This window comes from Pogonomyrmex barbatus, unplaced genomic scaffold (assembly GCF_055798465.1).
Source record: "Pogonomyrmex barbatus isolate J1 unplaced genomic scaffold, ASM5579846v1 scaffold7, whole genome shotgun sequence".
In the NCBI taxonomy this organism is placed as follows: Eukaryota; Metazoa; Arthropoda; class Insecta; order Hymenoptera; family Formicidae; genus Pogonomyrmex; species Pogonomyrmex barbatus.
Genome location: NW_028297171.1, coordinates 10,480,843 through 10,503,009, shown reverse-complemented (window position 1 = coordinate 10,503,009; position 22,167 = coordinate 10,480,843). Strand labels below are relative to the sequence as shown.

Below are 22,167 nucleotides of genomic sequence, written 5' to 3'. Positions count from 1 at the left end.
CGCACCCCAGATTGTGCGAAATCTTCGTGAGAGTACGCCTGCCCGATGCGTGGGTGGGTAGTGTATGTTTTCAAAAATGTAGAAGGAATATGTGAGAGGAGTACTTGTGGCTTGGAGTAGCTGATGGTGACGAGACTGGTAACAACGAAAAAGAGAGACATGCGATAAAGTGAGATAGTACGGAAAATTGAGTAGAATCAAAAGCGACTCGAAAAGTCCTTTGATATTTATCGGCGAAATGAAAACGGTGAAAATGAACGCGTTGCTGTGGACAGTCGCTGCTTTGAGTGCGTGTATCATTCATGCCTTTAATTTAGAGCCACGAATACCTATTGTCAAAAAGGGCTTACCGGGCTCATATTTTGGTTACTCCGTAGCCGAACATGTAGAAGTTGATAGTCACGTGTTATCCAAATCGACGAGTTGGTGAGCATTACTTTTTACACTTTATATATCTCTCTCTATACATTGTACAAAGACGCATTGTAATTATTATCGAACATATAAAGAACATTAAACGTGTTAATTTTAAGCAACTTACTACAATTTAATAAGAAAAAAAATTATTTTTTCTTAATTTGTTAATCTCTTAATAAATGAACTTGGAATTATTTTAGATTCTATTGCACCAAGAACATCTGCTGTAATCAGGATCCTGGCACATAAAAGAATTACGTTTTCGATTGTGATTGACTAATTAGCTTACTGCTTAAGTTTAATTGCTTAGGTTTTTTATGTGCCATAATCCTTAATATAAAAGTATAATCATAAAAAGTATAATCTTATCTAAAGTTATCCAAAGTTATAAGTAGTCTTATCTAAAAAAAAAAAAAATAAGTAAAATAGTGTCTCTTTGATCTTTCCAAATTTAATATTACGGAATACAAAAATGTTATTTTTTTCCCTTTAATGCCTTTAATCTATGTCTCACTACTTATCGCTGAAAAATTTATAATCATGCTGTTATTATATGTAGGCTACTGATATTAATTTCATGTTATAACTACTTATTTTTGTGCACAAGGCATACATCTAGGAAACTTGGTTTCTCTCTTTCAATAGGATGCTAATTGGTGCACCGTTGGATCAAAATCGACAACCAGGTACAAATAGATCAGGAGCATTATGGCAGTGTCCATTAAGTACATATACAAGGGATTGTACTCAAGTTATTACAGATGGACGGATGAGTATGTCTCATGCTTATGTTATTCCTTTATTCTGTTAATTGTACTATTGTGATAATTAAAAATGTACTTATAATACTGTTTGTAAAAATGTAATAATTTAATTTATAATACTTTATAAATTAAATTATTGTTATGCTCTCCATTAAATTCTGTTTGATGTTTGAATGTTAAAATTGAATCAGGCATACCTTTTTTATAGAAATTGTATAATCTTTACTAGAATTTTTACTTAATCCAATGTACTGTTACTTAATCCAATTTATGTATTCATCATTTGATATTTTATTTCATACTCTATATAATAAAATGCTTTTTTGTTGAATCATGTTTTGGTAAACCAGTGGACGATGGTCTATTAAACAGACCATACGAATCGTACGATTCAAGTAAGTGTATAAACTTCAGTAAAAGTCTTGCAGAATGAATTGAATGAAGAGTTTGAAGATTTTTACCAGCGATTTGCCATACAGATTGCATATGTCAATGTTTTCTAGACGAAAGGATATTACATATATATTTGAAAGATGAGAAAGCATGCGATGTAAAAAATTAATCTCAATTATCCATTAATTATTCTGCATCAAAAATTACTCTTCAAAATAACGAAATGGAATGGAAACAAAATATTCTGTAAAAATATAAGCAATTAACATTATATAATTGTTCATAGCACTTTTATACAGTAGACATGAACTGACATTTCTGCTTTTACTAACATCATTTTCATTTCTCTGTATTATCTTGCAATTACCATAAAGTGTTTTTTTTTATCTATCCAAATTCGATTATGCACGATCAATACATCATGAAGTTAGCACGAAAATAATTTGTAATTATTTGCCCAAATTGTAATAAGATAATAATTTAAAGAAATTATTACATTTCTTTGCATCTATTATATTTCTTCGAATGTCGTGATTTACTAATTTGTAATTAATAAATAAATAAATTAATAAAAATTAGATTTCCTGCTATTAATTTGTTAATTTATTATTGCTGTCTTGCAAAATTGTTATTTTAATATTATATAGGTATTATAATAAATATATTATTTGATGTGATCTTAATAATATATACTTTTACATTGTTTTTATTCCTTACAGTTTCTTATTTGTTTACTGCTTTAATTTTCATATCTTTAAATTTGTTTGTTTTAAGACTGAAACTGAATATTTTATGAATATGAATGAAGACTGAATATTATATATATATATATATATATATATATATATATATATATATACATAATAATGATAAATCATTCGATCTTTACTCTATATGATATGAGACTACGAATGATTACGAATTATAATGTACAATTAAAATATATATAAAATTTATAATTAAATTTAAATTAAAAGAGAATTTTTTAACTTTACACTCAACTTTTTTTATAATTGTGAACGATTATCGGATCTGTAAAATTTTTTTTAGATTTAGAATCAGATGATTTGATACCACCGGGAAATGATGAAATAAAAGATAATCAATGGTTAGGAGTTACTGTGCGTAGTCAAGGAGTAGGAGGTAAAGTTATGGTAAGTAAAAAGAAAAATTGTGGACAATCATAAAATCAATCATCAATTTCGACTACTCTTATTGCCAGGTATGCGCGCATCGGCATATTGTTAAAACAGCCGATTCACAATGGGGTCAAGGTCAATGTTACATATTATCGCAAGATTTAAAATATGATGATCTAAAGAAACCATGTTCTGGAAAGCCTACTAATAAGTAATATAAGCAAATTGCCTGATTTCTGAATATTTTACTACTTCTAATTAACAATGTCTGTTTCAACAACAAATTTCAACTAACGCTGCATTTTTTGTAAAACTCAATTTTTTCAGAGCCCACGAACAATTTGGTTACTGTCAAGCTGGAACTAGCGGTCTCTTAACTGCTGAAGATCGTGTAGTTATTGGTACTCCAGGTCCTCATACATGGCGAGGGACCCTGTATTTATTCACTATTTCCGATGAATTTTTAAGTAGGGACAATACAGTTTACAATGCGCCGATGCAAGACTTTTCACCTGTAAATAAATATAGCTATCTCGGTATGTAATCGTAAGATAAACCAACTATATTTTCTTGATAAATTTTATTTAAAATATTTTTGTTACAAGCACGTTTTATCGTTTGATGATTGATATGATTTTACAAAATATCGTCCATTTTCTTTTCTTTCAAATTTTGCTATTAAATTGTTGATTTTTTAATTTACATTGATATTACATCATATAAACCTTTATTTAATTTACATTTGATGTTACAGGGATGTCTGTGGCTGTTGGAAATTTCTTTGGCAAGGATTTGGCTTACGCAGCAGGTGCACCCCGTTCTAATGGTACAGGTCAAGTAATTTTGTTTACCAGACGTGATTTTAAACCGGACATGGATGTTGCTCTTATTTTGGATGGCGAACAATTCGCCTCAAGCTATGGATACGAAATCACATCAGCCGACATAAACGGAGACAAGTAAAAGAACACTTGATACATATTTTACTAATATTTATTACGAATTTATCGTATAAATTTTTACCTTGTTCATTTTTTCATATTTTTTTACTTATGTATTTTAACAGTTATCGCGTTTTAGGGTAACTGATTTAATCGTAGCAGCACCATTTTATTTCAATAAAGCAGAAGGTGGAGCTGTCTATATTTATACAATGTTAGATATATGTAGGACTGTTAAAGACGACGAAAAGTGTTCTCCAATCAAGCTCGTTGGTCATGAGGAATCAAGGTTTATCATATTCTCTTATATCAAGTTTTATTTATGATTTTATGCGGGATATTAAAAACCTTGGTAATGATACATTAACGATTAATTAGATTTGGATTTGCATTAACAAATTTGGGCGATTTGAATAAGGATGGATTCGAAGATATTGCAATTGGCGCTCCGTATGAGGGAAAAGGGACAGTTTATATATATCTAGGCTCCAAAAATGGTATAATTAAAACACCATCGCAGGTATCAAATTTTTTTCATATTTCTTATTGCTTTAGTTTTTCCGTTTATGTAATTTTTTTTTATTTATTGCATATCTTGCCTATACTTACCAATACTTCATTTATTTTGTTTATGCAATTTTTCATTTTGTTACGTTGTCATTTAATAGATCATTCATGCCGAAGATATGCCTACGCCATTGAAAACATTTGGTTACTCACTAAGCGGCGGAATTGATATGGACGAAAATGGTTATTCGGATCTGTTGATCGGAGCGTATGAGAATGATGCAGTCGTACTTCTTCGTTCTAAAAAAATAATTGATATATCTACTTATATACGCTATACAAAGAAGGATGGGGTATATCAGGATACAATAGAGCCTATTGATCCCAACAAAATTGGATGTTTAGCCGATCCAGATTCAAACCTTACATGGTAATAGTAATTCTATACGAAATTTAAAACATATAGTAAAAACTTATATAGGTGTATATGTGTAAAACTCTTTACAGTTTCTCCTTTGAGGCTTGCTGTAAAACAGAATCATTAGCGAAGGAAGACTCTATGCAAAATTTGAGATTAAACTACTACATCGAAGCGGAAACTTATACCGGAACTAAGAAATTCTCAAGGGTTTGGTTTAATGCCAACAATAATGCACGTCCTCATTATGTTAATCGAACAGTTACTTTATATGGCACAAAGCTGGTACACTGCCAAAAGGAGATTGTTTATTTGAAGGTAAAGTTAAAAAATTTCATATGTTGTGTTACATTACTTTTCTAGTATAATCACGATATTTTTGGCATACATATCATATTTTTTATATGTTTATATATTAATATAACAAAAGTATTTATTAATATCAATAATTTCTTTATATGTAATTTTCAAAAGCTATTAGAAGATTATTAATAGTATCACAATTTTAATATAATTAAATATGGCCACGGGATAATCGTCATGCTAGTAACCATTGAATCATATCATGGATTGGTCACGATAATATTATATAATACTAATGTTAATAAGTAAAAGTAGATGAATGATATCATGCTTGTTGGTATTTAGATGATAGTATTCAGATGAAGAAAAAAGAATAAAAATCTATTAGAGATATATTTGAATATTTATATACAAAATTATATAATATTTATATATATAATTTTCTTTGCTTCTTAACTTACTTTTTCTATGAATTTTCTTATTGAATTACGGATTGAATAATTTTATTAAATTCCTATTTGATTTGTCAAAATCTTACTTGTGCTCTCTTTGTGAAGATGTTTATTTATTATATCGATATCTAATAGGAAAATACGCGCGACATTCAAACTCCTATTAAATTTCGTCTGAATTATTCATTGATACAAGAAGAACCAGTCATGCCTCTGGAAGGAGCTCCTTTGCCCGATATGAAAAATTATCCAATACTTAATCAACAAGAAGCCGCGCGCGTATTCGAAGCTGTTTTTCAGAAAGACTGTGGAAACAACGATATCTGCGAAAGTGATTTGCAAGTGGTAACCAAGCTGAATTTGTCTGGTAAGTGTTGTTTCTGTCTTGTGTAAAAAATTTAGAATCAAATAATTTTACACACACACACACACACGCATGCGTACGCACATTTACACCTTCATAATTTTAAATATATAATGCTCATTGAGAAATAATTCTTCACATCTATATTCAATTCTTAACATCTATATTGTTACCTTTATTCCACTCTCAGTTAGCTCGATCTCTGTAAACTCGACTTTTCATACTGTTCTCCCTACTATTTTACATTTGCCATTAGGCCACATGTGTCTAATAAAAATCTCATATGAATAATTAAAACACGACTTTGATATTTAAATGAAAATAAGAGGGATTTAAAATAGAAACGTTTGCTTTTGTAATAAAATGTATAAGGCTTTACTATAGATACTTTGTATATTTTGTTACGTTAAACAAAATTTATTATACACAAATCAAGTTTATTAATAAAAAAAAGAAAAACTTTAATGAAGAAGACTTTCCAATCAATCTTTTACTTCTTACGTACTAGCTTCCTCCATAAAACCAGACTTTTACGAGCTGCTCTTGGGAGAAAGAGAAGAGATAGTTGTCGAAGTGAATGTGGTAAACATTGGCGAGTCTGCATACGAGGCTCAATTATTTATCATTCACTCACAAAGTTTGAACTATATCGCCAGTAAGAGCAACGATTCTGTGATCTGCAATCTGTACAATGCCACTATGGTATCGTGCTCTATTGGCAATCCGTTCAAAAAAGATAAAACAGTGGACATACAAGTGAGATTCGATCCCAAGGGCCTCGAGGATAACGAGTCGCAATTGAATTTCACGATCTTTGCAAATTCCACATCGAAAGAAATCAAAGAGAAGCAACCTACAGTGCTGCAAGCTACTGTGTTAAAACGCGCCGAACTCTCGATCAAAGGGTAATTACATCTTACATTATATCTTAACGTGTGATCGTCCGTGATAGGATAACATATTACAGCAATTTTCTCTCACAGATCATTGAACGAAGATTAATTTGTTCTAGATTTTAAAGCTTTTTATATTTTTTGTATTGAGAAATTCTGTCATTTTATACACGCGCGCGTACGGATACACACGTACGCACGAGGTGCGTACATGTATGTGCGGAGTATTTACGCATAATTCATTAATTTGCCAAAATTATCTAATTTTAATACATATTTATTATATTATTTTTCGCATACTACGTTGCATTTATCATCGTATAAAATCGTATTTATCATCGTCATAAAAATATAATCAATATGTGCTCATATGACCATTTGATTTAATTAAATAAATTTATTTATATTTTATTACATATTATACTAATATTGAAATATATGTTTATTTTTATAGAAGTGCGAAAACTCAATGGGCCTTTTACGGTGGTCCAGTAGTTGGAGAATCTGCGATAAAACATCTGAATGAAGTAGGACCAAAAGTGTCACATATTTATGAAGTGTTCAATGAAGGCCCATGGAAAGTCAGTACAGTCGAAGTGCGCATTTCATGGCCTTACGAAGTCGCAAACGACAAAGCGCATGGCAAATGGCTGCTATACATGGAAGAGATGCCGACTATCCAAAGTAATATGAAAAAAACAAAAATGCATAAATTTTTTATTCCTCCGATTGCCAATAAACTTATAAAATTTAGATATTAAGATGAATTATTAATTATTCTCGTAAAGTCTCGAATTTCTCAAAATGTTGAGCTCATCTGAATATAATATAAAAGAAATTTTATCGGGAAGCTCAAACTATATCATTTGTAGAACGCTTAAAGATTATTTTTAAAAGAATAACTAAATCAAAATGAGTAAGAGAAAATAAGTATAAACAGAATTAAATAACATAATTGCGATATTAAAAGAAAATAATTTAACAATTTAATATTAATATTAAATTTTAATATTAATATGTCGTCTTTTATCACATAAAATTTTGAGTAGTATATCATATTATTAGAATTAAGCAATTAGTTAAACTTGAAACTATTGTAAAATATAAAGTAAGCTTATGATATATTTAACATATATATTTTGTATATTATTAAACATTTATAAATGTTTTAGCTTTAGGAGATGGCGAATGTATATTGCCATCAGGACATGTGGTAAATCCATTAAAACTTCAAGATAATGTCAACTTGGACGATATTGATAGCATTATGCAACCTTTAACTCCGACAAATTTTTTCAATTATACTAACCATATAAGAATAACTCGAGATACGGAGAAAGTTGTAAATACGCGAACGATTATCGACAAGGACGGACATCGTCATCGTGTTGTTGCAATGGTAGGTAATCGTTATTAATGGTAAATCATTATTTAATTAAACAATTCACAATCAAAGCGTAATCAAGATTTTGAGATTAAATATGGAATTTGTGATTAAATTCCTATACAGAGTGATCCGTTACACATTGCAAAGATAATGATTTCATTCATCACATATAAAAATAAACTTGATTTGTGGAATAAAATTATTTTATTCAGCCTTCATTCTCGAGAAAATCTATATTAAAAATCGTGGACAAAGGAAATATCTTTCATTAATCTTATTCTTTAAATAGAGTTACGTCATTCTTACATTTTTGAAATCTAAATTTTTTTTCTGTTCCTGCTGAATTCTGCTTATTCTGTATAGGATAGATATAAAATATAAGATATAAGATTATAGAATAGTATAAGAGTTTTAATGAAGAAGTATTAATGGAAGGATCTTACATTACAGAATTGCAAAGCTGGCACAGCAAAATGTTTTGACATTATATGTTATATATATAATTTACAGAGGAAACAAGAAGCCATTATAACAGTTAAAGCGAGGTAATAAAAATTCATTGCGATGATGCCATATCAGAGAAAGAGAGGAGGGAGGGGGAAGAGAGAGAGATATCACAATTTGATTTATTAATTATAATATATAACATAATTTTTATTACTATTTTAAGATATAAAATTAAAATTCGAAATAGGAAATAGAGTTACATTAATACAAATTTTTAAGCTTCATTTTCTAAGTTATAATAAATTAATACGTTCCAAGTATCTTTATACATAGAACATATTGAGACATGTTTTAAAATCATAATATACATTGATAACAAATCCTTAAAATATATCCGCCATGAAACATGTACAGCGGACACTAAAGAATTTTGTTGTATGTATATCATCATTCGAATAATACTTTAAAACATAAAAATCTGTTTATATAAATCTGTTTCTCTTTCTCAAACAACGAAATAAAAAGTTCTTTTCAACATTTTTCTATTATTGACTGTTGGCTAATATACAGCCATAAAATATTAATTTCAAAATTGTAAAGCATCTTATAATGTTTAAAGATATAACTTATTTCAGACTTTGGAATTCTACTTTAGTCGAAGACTACCCAAAAGTAGATATGGTTAAAATAGGCTCTAACGCTAGGATAGTGATACCCTCGAACATTGTGATACAACAAGAAAACTTAAAGGATGATTACGCAATTGTAAGTGTACTTTTGTATGTACGATATCTATTCGGAGACTTACGTTTGGTATATCATATGACTGTTGTATTATAAAAATTAATTGATAACTGTATTCCTAAGTAAGATAAGAAAATTCCAATTTTACATTTTTACAAATTTAGAAAACACATATATAAGAAACATTCAACACGTAGGATAAAAATTATTTTACAATTATTTCATATTATACAGGCTGAGACAATCGCTTATCCAGATCTATTGGATCAACAAGAAGCTGAGCCCGTCCCAGTGTGGATATATATAGTGGCCGCAGTAGCGGGTATGTTACTCTTTATTCTCCTTACATTATTATTGAGGAAAGTAGGCTTCTTCAAAAGGCGACGGCCGGATCCAACTTTATCTGGAAATCTCGAAAAGCACAGAGATGATAATCCTGAAAATGAAGCATTATTTAAACATTAAGCATAAAATCGAAATATATACATATAGAAACATACTAAATTGTCATGATTACTTAAGACTAAGTACTTATGATGAAAAGAGAGAAAAAAGATATAACATAAATATTTATGCACGCGATTCATTTCTGATTATATACTGCCCAAGTTTAAAATGCATATTTTGTATGCACAAGTAAATACAAGATTGATAAAATAGTTTGTGATATTGTTATATTAAATATACTTTATGCGCATGTGCATAAATCTTTCTCGAAGACGTATTCAAATTATATGTATATATGCACAAGCGTCGTAAATGTCTCAACATTTATTGTTCTTTAGAAAGAAAAACGCGTATTGTATTTGGACAGTTACAAATCATAACTCTCTATAACAAAGAATTAGGCAACACACGAAGCAATAATTGAAAAATAGCATCAGATTTCATATTGTATCTTTATATAAAAAAAGAATGAGATTGTAAATTCCGAGAATAATGAATATATTCCGCGTTAAATAAGTTTATGAAGGCATTTTTTTGTAATTTTTTTCATATATTGTAAAAATATTTTAGGAAACAATTCTTATTTTGAATGAATAAATAAACAAATATAATACAAACATGTTACATCAAAAAATATTCGATAATTGTTGAGACATTTAACATCTAATATGCAATGAAATATCCATTTTTTAATCGAATAGAGGATATATAACTATTATCAGTTTATTCATATTTTATTCGTATCATTATATAAACATGTGTTTTAATATGAATGATGAAAGAAATGAATTAAATTTTTAATAAAAATTTTTCTCGTCGCTGATATTATATTAATTTCTTTGTATATGTTTATATATGATACGTTCATACTTATTTTATTTGCAAAGGACAATTTTTTTTTCTTACAACGATTTAAACGTCTATAAATTATTAAAATGGCAGCATAAAATATATAACGATCTCGCATACATTCAAATCCATTGCGATAGTTTAAATGCATTACTATGTTTTCACAATAGGACTATTTTTCATTTTATTATATTACATTTTTTAAAATATTTACGTGAAATATCTATTCAATGAATACGTTCTATCGATTATATATTAAGATTAATTATTGAATATTCGACAAAACTTCAAACTTCAGCAAAGATATATGGCAAAAGGAATACAAAATATATTAAACTTGAAATAATGAATAACTATTAAATATTCTTTGAGATATTAATAGAAATTTAAATTCAGAATTTCGTATATTTAACTATTATTTTTCGAAAATTAAAACTCTAATGTATGCAATTAATGCGAGTACTTGAGCATTTGTTATAAATATGTAATCGAGAGATATGAGTTACCATATAAATACTTAATACTTTATAAATTTTTATCATAATTTTATAAAGATCAAAAGTCATTCCGCTGCACATGTGAGTTTTGATGTATTATATAGAAAATAAGATGAAAAGAAAAAATTTCGCACACATATAATGTCGTATTTATCATATTTATATTTAATGGACTGTTAAATATGCAAATTTTTTGTATAAGTTAATAATATTACGATCTTTCTACCAATGTTTGTTATATTGTCCTAAAAAAGAAAATAAAAGTATAACAAAATTTTATATATATAATTATAAATAAAACATTTTAATTATTTAGTAGTAGTAATTTCTTACTATTACTTATACAATTTTTTACAATATTGTTACATGCGATAAATTTTATATTCGTATATTTTAGCTAATAGACTCGACATATATATTTTAATGCATTTTATTAGTAATGATGAAATAAAATTTTATTATTCTAAAACATTAGTCAAAAGCATTATTTATATTTCTTATATACCTATGTTTTAAATGAATATATTTTGAATGAATATTTAAATGAATATTTTAATGAATATATTCATTACAGTAATTTTACGTAGCATATATGCTAGTATAAAGAAAAACTTAATGTGCGTATGTGTACACACACCATAATTTTTTCTTTTAATTTTTGAAATTTGAAAATAATAATGAAAGGATATTTCAAAATTTGAAACAACGAAATTTGGTTTATCGAAGAGATATATTTATTATAGTTTTTAATTCGAATCAAGTAAAAAAAAATGTAAGTCTACTATTTATTTTTTATTCCAAGAAACAGTTTTCGCTTAAGACTTATACTTATTTACTTAAAATTATTTTTACTATAACATTTTGATTCGGAACTTCTGACGTATTCTGTATTAAAACTTGTAGTTATATTTCTTTACCTTATCTCGAATATTCATCCAAGAAATATGTAAACTAGCGCTATGTACTAGCATTACGAAAAAATTTCATTGCCTATGACCATCATCGATATCTAGAAGTGACATATTGCGATATGTTTTCAGATAGTAGCAATCTGTAATCATAAATCTGTAAAATAAAAATACAATAAAAGATAAAAATAAGAATACAATATACCTCATAATTACATTATAAACGGCCATAAAATAAAATTTAATTCGAACTATAAGTTTTATATACATACACACACACACACACACACACACACACACGCGCGCGCGCGCGCCTAATTCAATTATATAACGTAAAATTATATTTACGCATATAAAAATTATAATTGCTGCATACACAAAAATTACCTATACAATAATATCGTTAAAGGAACCGTACTAGCGTGCCACAAGGAATGAGCATCAAATATCCAAAAAATAGGAGGAAAATCTGCCAATTCGAGTGTAGTCACAAAAATGGTCAATATATTGAACCAAGCAAGTAAGTACACGTGAGGCAACTTGTCGCGGCTAAAATACCACCACAATGTCGTTATCGCGACAGTTATCAATCCTAAAATCATAAATGGTTCAGTTTTATGATTATTTTCCTTTAAAGATATACAGAAGTTATGCTATCGCACTATCGCTTACCTATCGCTACATTAAATACCATATTATAACCATAGTTAATTCTGCCTGACCACAAATGCGATAAGTGTATGCACAAAATGCTTACATATCCGCAAGTTATAATAATAAATGCTTTATTCTTTCTATTCATTATCCTAAATAAAATTTAAATATTAAACTTAATATTAATAAAGATTAAATTAATATTAATACTTCAACATTTTATCAATATATTATAAAATTAATTTTATTAACTAAAATAAATACTTAATTCTATTTTAAATACTCCAATACATTAATTATCAAGGACGAGACATACGCGCGTTACCTTAAGAGCATGCAGTATAAAAGTGTAAGTACCATACTAAATGCGCATGAATAATCCATAGCTTCTGTAAATGGCCTGTCTCGTGAATGAAATATGATTGACCAAAACCATCCATTTAGGCATATCTACAGTAAAATTATACTTTATTAAACAGCTCATTCAAAGATCGCTGAAGACATACAAAGATAAAATATAAATTAAATGACAAATGACAATAAATACTATAGTAAATAAAAAGCAATTTACTAGAGAAAATGCATCAATTATGAGAGAAAATATCAAAGATTTATTTTTTTTTTTTACATACGAATTTATTGGTCAATTTGGAGTAAATTTTTTTAAACGAAAACATGTTAATAACGATAGTTAATAAATTGTCAGTGATTGAAAATAAAAAATTTTCTAGAAAATTTTACAGATAAAAATAGATATTAAACGCTATTTTTATTAAATTTGAAAGAAATTTAATTCAAATAGATTTATAATTGGTGTAAATTAATAACTGAATAAATGACATGATGTTAAAAAAAATGAAATTTTATATTTATAATGATTTTTATCATTTCAGTTGGAAGAAATTTTAATTTACAATGCCAAATTGATAAAACTATTTTGCCAAATTTAGATTACAGTCATGTAAGATTAAAAATAATTTAGATTACAAATATTATGAAAATATTAGACTTACGATACTGAAATATATCCAAGTGTAAAACATAGGATTAGCTCGATCTATCTTTCTTCTAAATTTCCGATACATTATCCAATGTGCATAAAAATTTAATATAGAAAATAAAACTGAAGCAGGTTCTTGACATCCAAGCAGACGAATGAATGGCCACTATGAAAATAAAAATAATTTATGCTCTCTTGTGAATAAAAATATAAATAGTTTTGATGTTTAAAGTAATTACACATAAGTATAAGATAATATACATAGATATTGATACAAACATACATAAATAATATACTGTAACAAAGTCATGTAAAACTATTATATTTTGCTTACTTTTCCATGAAATTGTGGTATCTTCAAACCCTGAGATACAAAATAATCAACAGTCCTCCACATACAAATATAACTGCAATCTTCCTTGCAGGACCAATTCAGCAAAATTAGCGATAAGGAAGGCTGTTGCTTAAAACTTATATCTACAATATTATTCTACAATATAATATATTATTGTATTCTACAATATAATTTATCAAACATTAAATCTCTATAATTAAGAAATGATAATTTTATAAATATATATTCTGTTCAAAAAATATAAATGGAAAAAATCATAGCTTGATCATTACCATCTTTGCAGTTATTATTGCGACACAACGTTAAACATTGATGATATATCTGCGATTTATCACCTATCGAACCAATCGTATTTCCCACGAAACAAGTTTGAAGAATGCACAGTAAAGCCCATATCGACTTTGACATATCGTGACTCGATGTCAAACTAAAAAATATAACCTGCTAAAAAATATAACCTAAGCAAACTGGCGGCAAACAGAATCTCCGTAAACCGCTGTAAACTCTTCGTTATCGCATTACAAGTGCATTTAAAAAATATAAACTGCACTACTACTACTACTACTATTCCTTTTTTTTATGGCCGTGGCTTCCTTGTGGGGTTAGCGATGCAACATAGGCCACGATTTAAAAATAAATTGTAAAGGCCATGGCATACATAGGAGTGACATCCGTTTGATCACGTTCCGATTGATCACTAGCCACTCGCAGGGGCCGATGCCTAGAATTTTTCCACTGTTCAAGCACTGTGAGTGGCTAGTGGTCAATTGGGACGTGGTCAAACGGATATCAGCCCATACATAGGCTATGTAACATCAATGTAACATTACAAATGCTTCGAAGCGTTTGATTGTCCAATCAAAACAAAGAATTTTACTAATGCACCAATCAAAAAATGCTTCAAAGCATTTATAGTAAGCTCTTGTACCCATAGTATATCGGAGTGAGCTATCCCTATATTAAATTGACTGCGTTCAGTGAACACAACAGTTGGACAACTGAACGCTCTTTGAGCATAAAGTGATCAGTGAACAGTTTCCTGATCTAAACATTTATTGACATGCGCAATATGTATGTACACAAAAACACAACCTTTATTTAAAAATGGTATATCCCACATTATTGTGTCGTGCCATTCGTATTCACAGAAATCACAGTTCTTTCTTTTAATTTAATAATGGCTGCTAATAATTTCATACTTCTGACTTTGCTAGATGATAATATTATAAAGAAATGTAATAAGATATTTTTAAGAAGATACAAGATGAATTATTAAATAATTTTAATACAAGACGTCGTATACATTGGAAAAATAAAAATTATTATGAAAGAATAATTCCATTGTATAATAATATTGTATTTAAAGAACATTTTAGCATGTCAAGAATAGTTATAGAGGTAAGTCTTACATGATAAAGTGATAAAAATTCTCCATTTTCATAATAAAGTGTAAGTCCCACTAAGCTTACAACACATTGTACTCACTGAGCGTATTTGAAATCGTTCAGAAAAATGGCGTCCGCTCACTGAATGTTGAGAATACGCATTGATCAGACGCGTTCAGTGAACATTTCGCCAACAGTTGCACAACTGTTGCGTTCGCTGAACGCACCCATTATTGAAAACCGCGGCCCAGCGGAGAGAAAAGGACATATTAAAGTTGGAACATTTGGGCGTTTTCCAACAAGAGACACAGTTGACACAATGTATGTATGTATGTATGTATGTATGTATGTATGTATGTATGTATGTATGTATGTATGTATGTATGTATGTATGTATGTATGTATGTATGTATGTATGTATGTATGTATGTATGTATGTATGTATGTATGTATGTATGTATGTATGTATGTATGTATGATGTGATGTACAACATACGTGACACATACACATACACACACACACACACATTAAATATACATACACATGTATGTATACATAACCCAACAGTGCATTGGTGCGTTCAAGAAACAAGGACGCGTCATCACGCGTCATATTATGCGTCATCTTTGACACAAAGCGTGAAATGTGAAATAGCGACTAATGATAGCGAATGACGGAAATCAAGGAGGTAGGCAGTGGATACCTTGAGAAACGTGAAGCAAAACGGGAAAGGGAAGAATACACCATTCGCGGCCATTTAGAGATAAATATGCATTTGCGAATATCAAAGAGGCGCATAGAGACGTGATAGACGAATACGGAGGGAGTTGATAGCTGTCAGACGCAGGGAAAGAGGCAAACACCTGTTGCCGCTAAGCTCGGCAGGCGTTTGCTATGGCTCACCTGCTCAAAAATCTTACCAACAGCATCTGGCACGCATTTCATGCACTACAAACTGACGCCACCAACACAGTCGCCAAGTCCAAGTTAAAGGTAAAACCTGGAAAAATTCAAAATTTAAAATTCAAAATCGCCAAACCTGAAATCGTCTAAGAAGCTTATAACTGGCCTATAATTATTACTGGCAAATATAGAACAATCTGTCGACTCATCACACATGCATGCATATTTCATATTAATTAATATTCTCTACAATTAATATTAATCTAGTCTATTAATATTAATCGATTGATGTATATCGTGCAAAGTAACATTTTCTCTTCTTTTTATATTTGATATTTATCCACAGGTATTGACAGCCAACATTGGTACATTAATGGATCTGTATGGTGTAGAGAAAGGCCTGGAGCATTACCGAAGTACACAGAACTTAACATTCGATCAATACATTTACTATTTACAGAAAGAAGTAAGATACTCAAAAACACACAAGTGCTATGAATCATTCAAACAAAACAAATGCAAATGTTAATTTTCTTATAACAGAAATTATAGAATTTTTGATAAACACGCGAATAAGATATTTTAATTTATTTTGCTTAAGCTTAATTATCATATACTAACAAATATTCAATTACAGCAAATAAAATGAAACTTGATAAGATGAAATATCAAGATGAGATGGAATGTACAGCTATTTTTAATACAAAAGATTGTTTATACAAGATATGCAATGTGCTTTTACTCTACTTGCTTGTTTTCTAACACTTTATCAAGTAGCTTCAACATATTTTCGAAATTTTGTTTCAAATGATGTCTTCTTCTTTTGCACTGAGACCATTTGTTTCGTCCTTACTCATTTAGTCTCGGTGTAGTAACACGTATCATGTATTTCAGGTGTTCTCTTCTATAACTGATGCTACTTCTGTACAAACGTTGAAAACGCTGGAAGAAGGGATAGATGAAGTCTGCTGGTTAATTTGTAAAAAGATATACCTGGAGAGATCCCATCCAGTCTTTGAAGATAACAGTGTTTACCAGTTGTTCAGAATTTATTGTCTGCTAGCTGAGACAGAATTGGATGCCACAGATTCTTATGTGGTTAGCAGTTGCTTCTATATAAACCAATATGTTTTGTGATTAGATCAACGGATCACTTTTGTAATATAGGTAATAATGCATGGCGATGAAGTGGCACAAATTGCTTCCCACCTGGTAATGTCTTTGGGTCTACAATGGGATGCGGTGGATTTTTCGGCTCTATCAGCGGCTATCGGAATGTTTAGGTAATTTTGAAGTTGTTAGAAGTAAATGTAAAAATGTAGGAATGCAAATGTGTTTATAAGAAAAATTTGTCGAAAAGGTTCCCCACGTTTTTGGCGGTTCTGGAATCCAAGTATAGTGGCGGTAACGCTTTGGACATTATCGCATTGACAGAAGCAATTGATGATCTCTATCAGATTTACGTAGAGAATGTAGTGAAAAAAGTAAATCACAAAGTTCTGCTTCATTTTGCTAATAAATAAAAAAGAAATTGTTTAAACAGGTCACCTTTGATCTCTGCATGTAATGCTATTTAACATATTTCAATGTACTAACTATTGACGTAGCGTGCGTGTATTACAATGGAATAATTATTTTTTTATAAATATATATTAACAATTGCAGGGTTACTTGATGAAGAAAGGATTCCTATTGCCAACGTTGCGATACTTTTGGTTCGTGCTGCGCCCGGGCGAATTGACATATTACAAAGACCCTCAACAAAAAGAGCCATCCGGATTAATATTACTAAATGCCAATTGCTGGGCCGATGCTCTCACAAACAGTGGAAAACCCGATAGAAGATTCGTGCTTAGCACCCCTGAACATAGATGCATAGAATTAGTGGCAGAGGATCATAAAGGCAGGTTACAGTGGCTCGCGGCATTGCAAACGGCTATTCAACATTCCGGCGAGAAGATTGGTTATCAAAGGAGTTTGGCTAATCAAAGAAGATCATTGCGACAAGTAAAATTAATAAAAACAGAAAATTACAATATACATTATTACAATGTATTACAGTATTTTATTTATAATAGAGAAAATAATTTCTCTGTTATAAATAAGTTAAAATTAATAATATAGTAGAGATAACAATTTCAGTTAAAATTTATTTAATAAATACATTGTTCTATCAGGCTACTAAACAGGAAAAAGAAGAGACCAAGTTGGAGCTTCAGTATGAGAGGCAAGCTAGAATCGCCGCCGAAATACAAGCTCGAAAACTAGAAGCTCTATCAAAAGAGGAAGGTGCTAAAGTTCAACAATTGGAAGATGTTAAACAAAAGCTAGAACTCCTACTACAAGAGGAGAAACAGGCTCTACGTGACGAGGAAATAGGTAACAGATTATTGCATTTAATTTACATCGATCTAAGTTTTTATGTAAGATTGTATAATTTAGATACCTTATATATATATATATATATATATATATTACAGTACGAAGTTTACAAGCGAGAGTTTTACGTGAAGAATGGGAGAAGAGAGAGCAATTGGAGAGATTGCAGCAAGAGCAGCAGAAATTGCTGGAGATGGAAAAGATGAAAAGAATGGAATTCGAACGAATGCAAAAAAAAAACGAACAGCAGTTACAAGGTATAAAAGATCCAAAACGTATGAAAAATAAAATATTATGTAATTATAAAATTTACTTTAACTTTTTTACTTTAACTTTTTTCGAAATTTATATGGTACGTATGTGCGTGCGTTTGTCTAACGTTTATTTCTTTTATATTCTTGATTTTTTCTGTTACTTTTATTCCAATTTCTATTTTTTTTTTTTTTTTTTTTTTTTTTTGAAGATTCCTACTTATAAATTATCATTATATATTACTCTTCAGATGCTGAATTGCGACTTCAGCAGTTAGAAGCGGAAAGAGAACACTTGGACGCCGAATTACGTGCCGCGCGCGAAAAGGTGAAACGCGCTGAAGAAGCTCAACTTGTACTAGAAGCACAAATCGTAACGCGTCCTCTAAGAGGAGCTGAAAGGATCCGACGTACTCAAAGCTTTATGCCGACGACGAAAGAACGACCATTATCCATAGAGAAAATCGACAGGCTTATGACATTACAGAAGAATGTATAATATGCGGCGCCATTAGTAGCTAAAAAATCCATGTGTTTATCGTCTGAGTTACATTTAAGTCTTCCACCAAATAGAATAACACAAAGAGCCTATAGAAACTATTATACGTTGCGGGGCAACTATATTATATTTTTGCGAAGAATGCGAGGAAATTCCATGCGAGCTTCGAATTCGATAGTTCCTTATTCTTGATGCCTTGTTTTATCCGTAATCTTAGCCAAAAAATATTTCAAATATTGCATGTACAAATTTTGTGTATACAGATTTTCCATTCTTCGTTATCCCGAAAATAATAATGTTCTTCATTTTGTGATGACAGATTCAATCTGACATATTCATACATATACATACATATACATATGTGATATATGCGCACGTACACACAATATCGTAAACAAATATATATTTTTTTCGAACGCATTATCATAAAATGACAAAATATTTAATACAAATTTGTTTAATTCTATTGAAATATATACGCAGAATTATATAAAATACATTTAACTGATAAAATATTTGTTTACAATTTTAATCAAGATTTTCACGAGTGAATGAAAATACCAACTTTATTTGAATCGAATCATATTTTAATTCAAATTGGATGCATAATGTTTCACATATATTTATAAGAGCGACAAATTTTTTGTATTGAGTATAATTAGACTGTTATTGATCAAACATATGACTTGACTTTAACGGTTGTACTGTTACGATTCTACATTCCTAATAGGAAAGTTTGTACCTTGTTAAGAATAAAACGATTTGAATATTAATTTGTAACTGTGTAAAATCTTTTATTCATCAAAAAATGCCAAAAAAAAAGAAAAGCAAGGGAAGCAAGTTGGCTCGCATGAATGATGAGGAACGTGCTCGCTACCTGCAGTATCGAGCCGAATTAGAATTAGAGGTCAAACGACGTAAACAACAATTGATTGCTGCTTTTACTAAGGTATATATATCAAGCATAAAATAAAAATATAATGTAATACATTGTAATAAACTAGTTTTGAAATGTGTAGAATAAATTAAAACGTGAAGAAGCGTTCTCGCGATTAAACACTGCCAAGATCAATGAACAATGGCGATTCATTCTACGTCGAATAAAATGCAAAGAACTTCACGAAGACGTGAAATATCTATGGAACAATTTCGATCGTATGATAAAAACGAAAGATCTTGTGATACAGCGTTTGTATAGTGAGTTAGAAGCAGCCGATGTGGATCATAGAAGACTACAAGAAGCTCACATTCAAATGATGGATTTGATAATTGGTAAAATTGTATCGATAAATTTATATTATCTGTACCAATTATTAATTATTAATATTACATAGGAAGATATAAACAGAAGTGTATTCATCTACACGAGTCTTTTGCACACGAACGCAATCGTGTCATTTCGGATGAAACGAACAAATTAAACAGAGTACGAAAGAATTTAGAGCAGCATTGCGATCAGTTGCAGAACATAATTTTTGGGCAAGATAAGAAGATAGAGAATATATTAATGCAAACGAAAATCCAGAATGCCGTTAATATATATAATATCGTATACTTGGTATGAACTCTCTCTCTCTCTCTCTCTCTCTCTCTCTCTCTCTCTCTCTCTCTCATCATTTTATGTAAGATATTAATACGATTACTCTAACTGCAAATATTTCAGAAGAAGGATGCCTTGTCGCGCTTGATGCATTATGTTTCCAATGAGGTCGAGGAATTGTGGCGACAGCTTAGTGAAACGATAATTGAATATGAGATCAATACAGGAGACAAGAGAAAGCAATACGAATACTTAAAAGAACAGGACGACGCTCATCGTGCAGATGTGGCACGATATCCAAGATTACAAGTGCAATTACAAGGCATGATTAAGAATCTGAAACAGGACATACACGTATTATCACAGAAGAGAAAGCAACGTATAACGGAAATGAATAATCAGATTGTGCATATGAGGAAAAGAGCTAAAAATTTGAGACAAATGTTTTCTGTTAACCAAGTGCTGGATGCCACCCAATTGAAAAAATTGACTATTATCAATACCAGCGTTTTAAAAGTAAAAGAAAAAATAAATATTAAATTATCAAATCTAAATTATTTCAGCCAAGTTTTCTGACTGAAAAATTGAATGTCATATATAAGAAATTATTAGAACTTATATTTGTTATTTAAAAAGAAATAGCTATTTTAGAAATTCTTTGATTTGCAGAAATTACAGAGAATTTCAGACAAAGGATCATCGTTGCTCTCGTTGCTAAGAAGGTGCTCAAGTTTGGAACCATTTTCACTGACCGTTCAAAAGTACACTTTACGTGATACAGGATCCAGAAGAGCATTTATAAACTGCGTAAGTATTGTACAGTGTGTCTTGTGTGTGTACGTGTACATCCAGCTTTTGAAAAAAGTTAAATACAATTATTTGCAGATGTCAGAACCATTTGACAAATTGGACAAATTTTGGGAACAATACAATTATATCAAATCTGACAATATCTTCATGAAAAAAGAATGCGTTAATCTGTCCTTCGAAAACAAACAATTGCGAAACACCTTGCGCACGTATCTCTTAACTGTTTCTAAAATCCCGACCGCACGACCACTTATATCTACTTCTGTATAAACGTAACTATATTGAATTCCAATAGAAATAACACAGTAAATATTCTTTAAACTTCATATGAAAAAATCTAAAATATTCACATATTAAAAAAAGACAATATATATATATATATATATATATATATATATATATATATATAATTTTATATTAAAAATTTCTATTTTTATATAGTTAGCGTCTTTTAAAATCAAAACTGAATATCTTCGAAAAATTAAAAAATATATAATTTATGAAAATGAAATAGTTTTTG

At 29.6% G+C, this 22,167-nt stretch overlaps 4 protein-coding genes across 11 annotated transcripts; 3 read left to right on the top strand and 1 right to left on the bottom strand.

Moving 5' to 3' along the window:
• The first annotated feature begins 6 nt into the window (after positions 1-6).
• Positions 7-11,431, top strand: mew (multiple edematous wings). 2 transcript variants are annotated; one of them, XM_011647562.3, is made up of 18 exons: positions 7-426; positions 1,063-1,190; positions 1,532-1,576; positions 2,625-2,728; positions 2,797-2,924; positions 3,041-3,249; positions 3,468-3,672; positions 3,794-3,943; positions 4,033-4,174; positions 4,323-4,591; positions 4,669-4,897; positions 5,470-5,701; positions 6,207-6,603; positions 7,046-7,275; positions 7,764-7,990; positions 8,429-8,523; positions 9,061-9,190; positions 9,404-11,431. In XM_011647562.3, exons 1-18 carry the CDS (start codon positions 239-241, stop codon positions 9,632-9,634), a joined length of 3,339 nt encoding a protein of 1,112 aa, XP_011645864.2. In that variant the 5' UTR covers positions 7-238; the 3' UTR covers positions 9,635-11,431. The 2 variants fall into 2 exon arrangements, with proteins under 2 accessions (XP_011645864.2, XP_088939449.1); XM_089083323.1 differs by lacking the exon at positions 1,532-1,576.
• Positions 8,595-15,332, bottom strand: PGAP3 (Per1-like protein PGAP3). Of its 6 annotated transcripts, none has more exons than XR_968414.3 (8): positions 14,152-15,332; positions 13,859-14,001; positions 13,538-13,690; positions 12,850-12,974; positions 12,543-12,676; positions 12,258-12,462; positions 11,880-12,027; positions 8,595-9,605 (listed from the first exon to the last, which is right to left on the bottom strand). XR_968414.3 is itself a non-coding variant. In XM_011647559.3 (7 exons), the coding sequence occupies exons 1-7, from the start codon at positions 14,285-14,287 to the stop codon at positions 11,946-11,948; spliced, it is 978 nt and encodes a 325-aa protein (XP_011645861.2). In that variant the 5' UTR covers positions 14,288-15,332; the 3' UTR covers positions 11,724-11,945. The 6 variants fall into 6 exon arrangements, 2 of the variants coding, with proteins under 2 accessions (XP_011645861.2, XP_011645862.2); XR_016140913.1 differs by having other exon boundaries at positions 13,859-14,014; positions 14,152-14,292; XR_016140912.1 differs by lacking the exon at positions 8,595-9,605 and adding an exon at positions 11,100-11,207.
• A 786-nt stretch (positions 15,333-16,118) lies between these two features.
• On the top strand, positions 16,119-20,070 carry LOC105432655 (differentially expressed in FDCP 6 homolog). Its single transcript, XM_089083333.1, has 9 exons — positions 16,119-16,258; positions 16,515-16,634; positions 17,063-17,266; positions 17,336-17,451; positions 17,529-17,652; positions 17,834-18,175; positions 18,346-18,547; positions 18,649-18,804; positions 19,050-20,070. Exons 1-9 carry the CDS (start codon positions 16,160-16,162, stop codon positions 19,295-19,297), a joined length of 1,611 nt encoding a protein of 536 aa, XP_088939459.1. The 5' UTR covers positions 16,119-16,159; the 3' UTR covers positions 19,298-20,070.
• A 34-nt stretch (positions 20,071-20,104) lies between these two features.
• Positions 20,105-22,158, top strand: LOC105432657 (dynein regulatory complex subunit 2). 2 transcript variants are annotated; one of them, XM_089083341.1, is made up of 6 exons: positions 20,105-20,246; positions 20,317-20,569; positions 20,632-20,855; positions 20,961-21,353; positions 21,507-21,644; positions 21,723-22,158. In XM_089083341.1, the coding sequence occupies exons 1-6, from the start codon at positions 20,106-20,108 to the stop codon at positions 21,915-21,917; spliced, it is 1,344 nt and encodes a 447-aa protein (XP_088939467.1). In that variant the 5' UTR covers position 20,105; the 3' UTR covers positions 21,918-22,158. The 2 variants fall into 2 exon arrangements, with proteins under 2 accessions (XP_088939467.1, XP_088939466.1); XM_089083340.1 differs by having other exon boundaries at positions 21,507-22,158.
• Positions 22,159-22,167: the final 9 nt, after the last annotated feature.

Coding starts and splice junctions, on each gene's coding strand:
- LOC105432655 (XM_089083333.1), top strand. CDS start 16,160: ATGGCTCACCTGCTCAAAAATCTTACCAACAGCATCTGGCACGCATTT. Junction 18,176..18,345: donor AAAGAAGATCATTGCGACAA/GTAAAATTAATA, acceptor TTGTTCTATCAG/GCTACTAAACAGGAAAAAGA. Junction 18,548..18,648: donor TCTACGTGACGAGGAAATAG/GTAACAGATTAT, acceptor TATATATTACAG/TACGAAGTTTACAAGCGAGA.
- mew (XM_011647562.3), top strand. CDS start 239: ATGAAAACGGTGAAAATGAACGCGTTGCTGTGGACAGTCGCTGCTTTG. Junction 7,991..8,428: donor GTCATCGTGTTGTTGCAATG/GTAGGTAATCGT, acceptor CTTACATTACAG/AATTGCAAAGCTGGCACAGC. Junction 8,524..9,060: donor ATTATAACAGTTAAAGCGAG/GTAATAAAAATT, acceptor AACTTATTTCAG/ACTTTGGAATTCTACTTTAG.
- PGAP3 (XM_011647559.3), bottom strand. CDS start 14,287: ATGTCAAAGTCGATATGGGCTTTACTGTGCATTCTTCAAACTTGTTTC. Junction 12,975..13,537: donor CTTGGATATATTTCAGTATC/GTAAGTCTAATA, acceptor ATTTTACTGTAG/ATATGCCTAAATGGATGGTT. Junction 12,028..12,257: donor TTAACGATATTATTGTATAG/GTAATTTTTGTG, acceptor TTTATTTTACAG/ATTTATGATTACAGATTGCT.
- LOC105432657 (XM_089083340.1), top strand. CDS start 20,106: ATGCCAAAAAAAAAGAAAAGCAAGGGAAGCAAGTTGGCTCGCATGAAT. Junction 20,247..20,316: donor TGATTGCTGCTTTTACTAAG/GTATATATATCA, acceptor TGAAATGTGTAG/AATAAATTAAAACGTGAAGA. Junction 20,856..20,960: donor TATATAATATCGTATACTTG/GTATGAACTCTC, acceptor CAAATATTTCAG/AAGAAGGATGCCTTGTCGCG.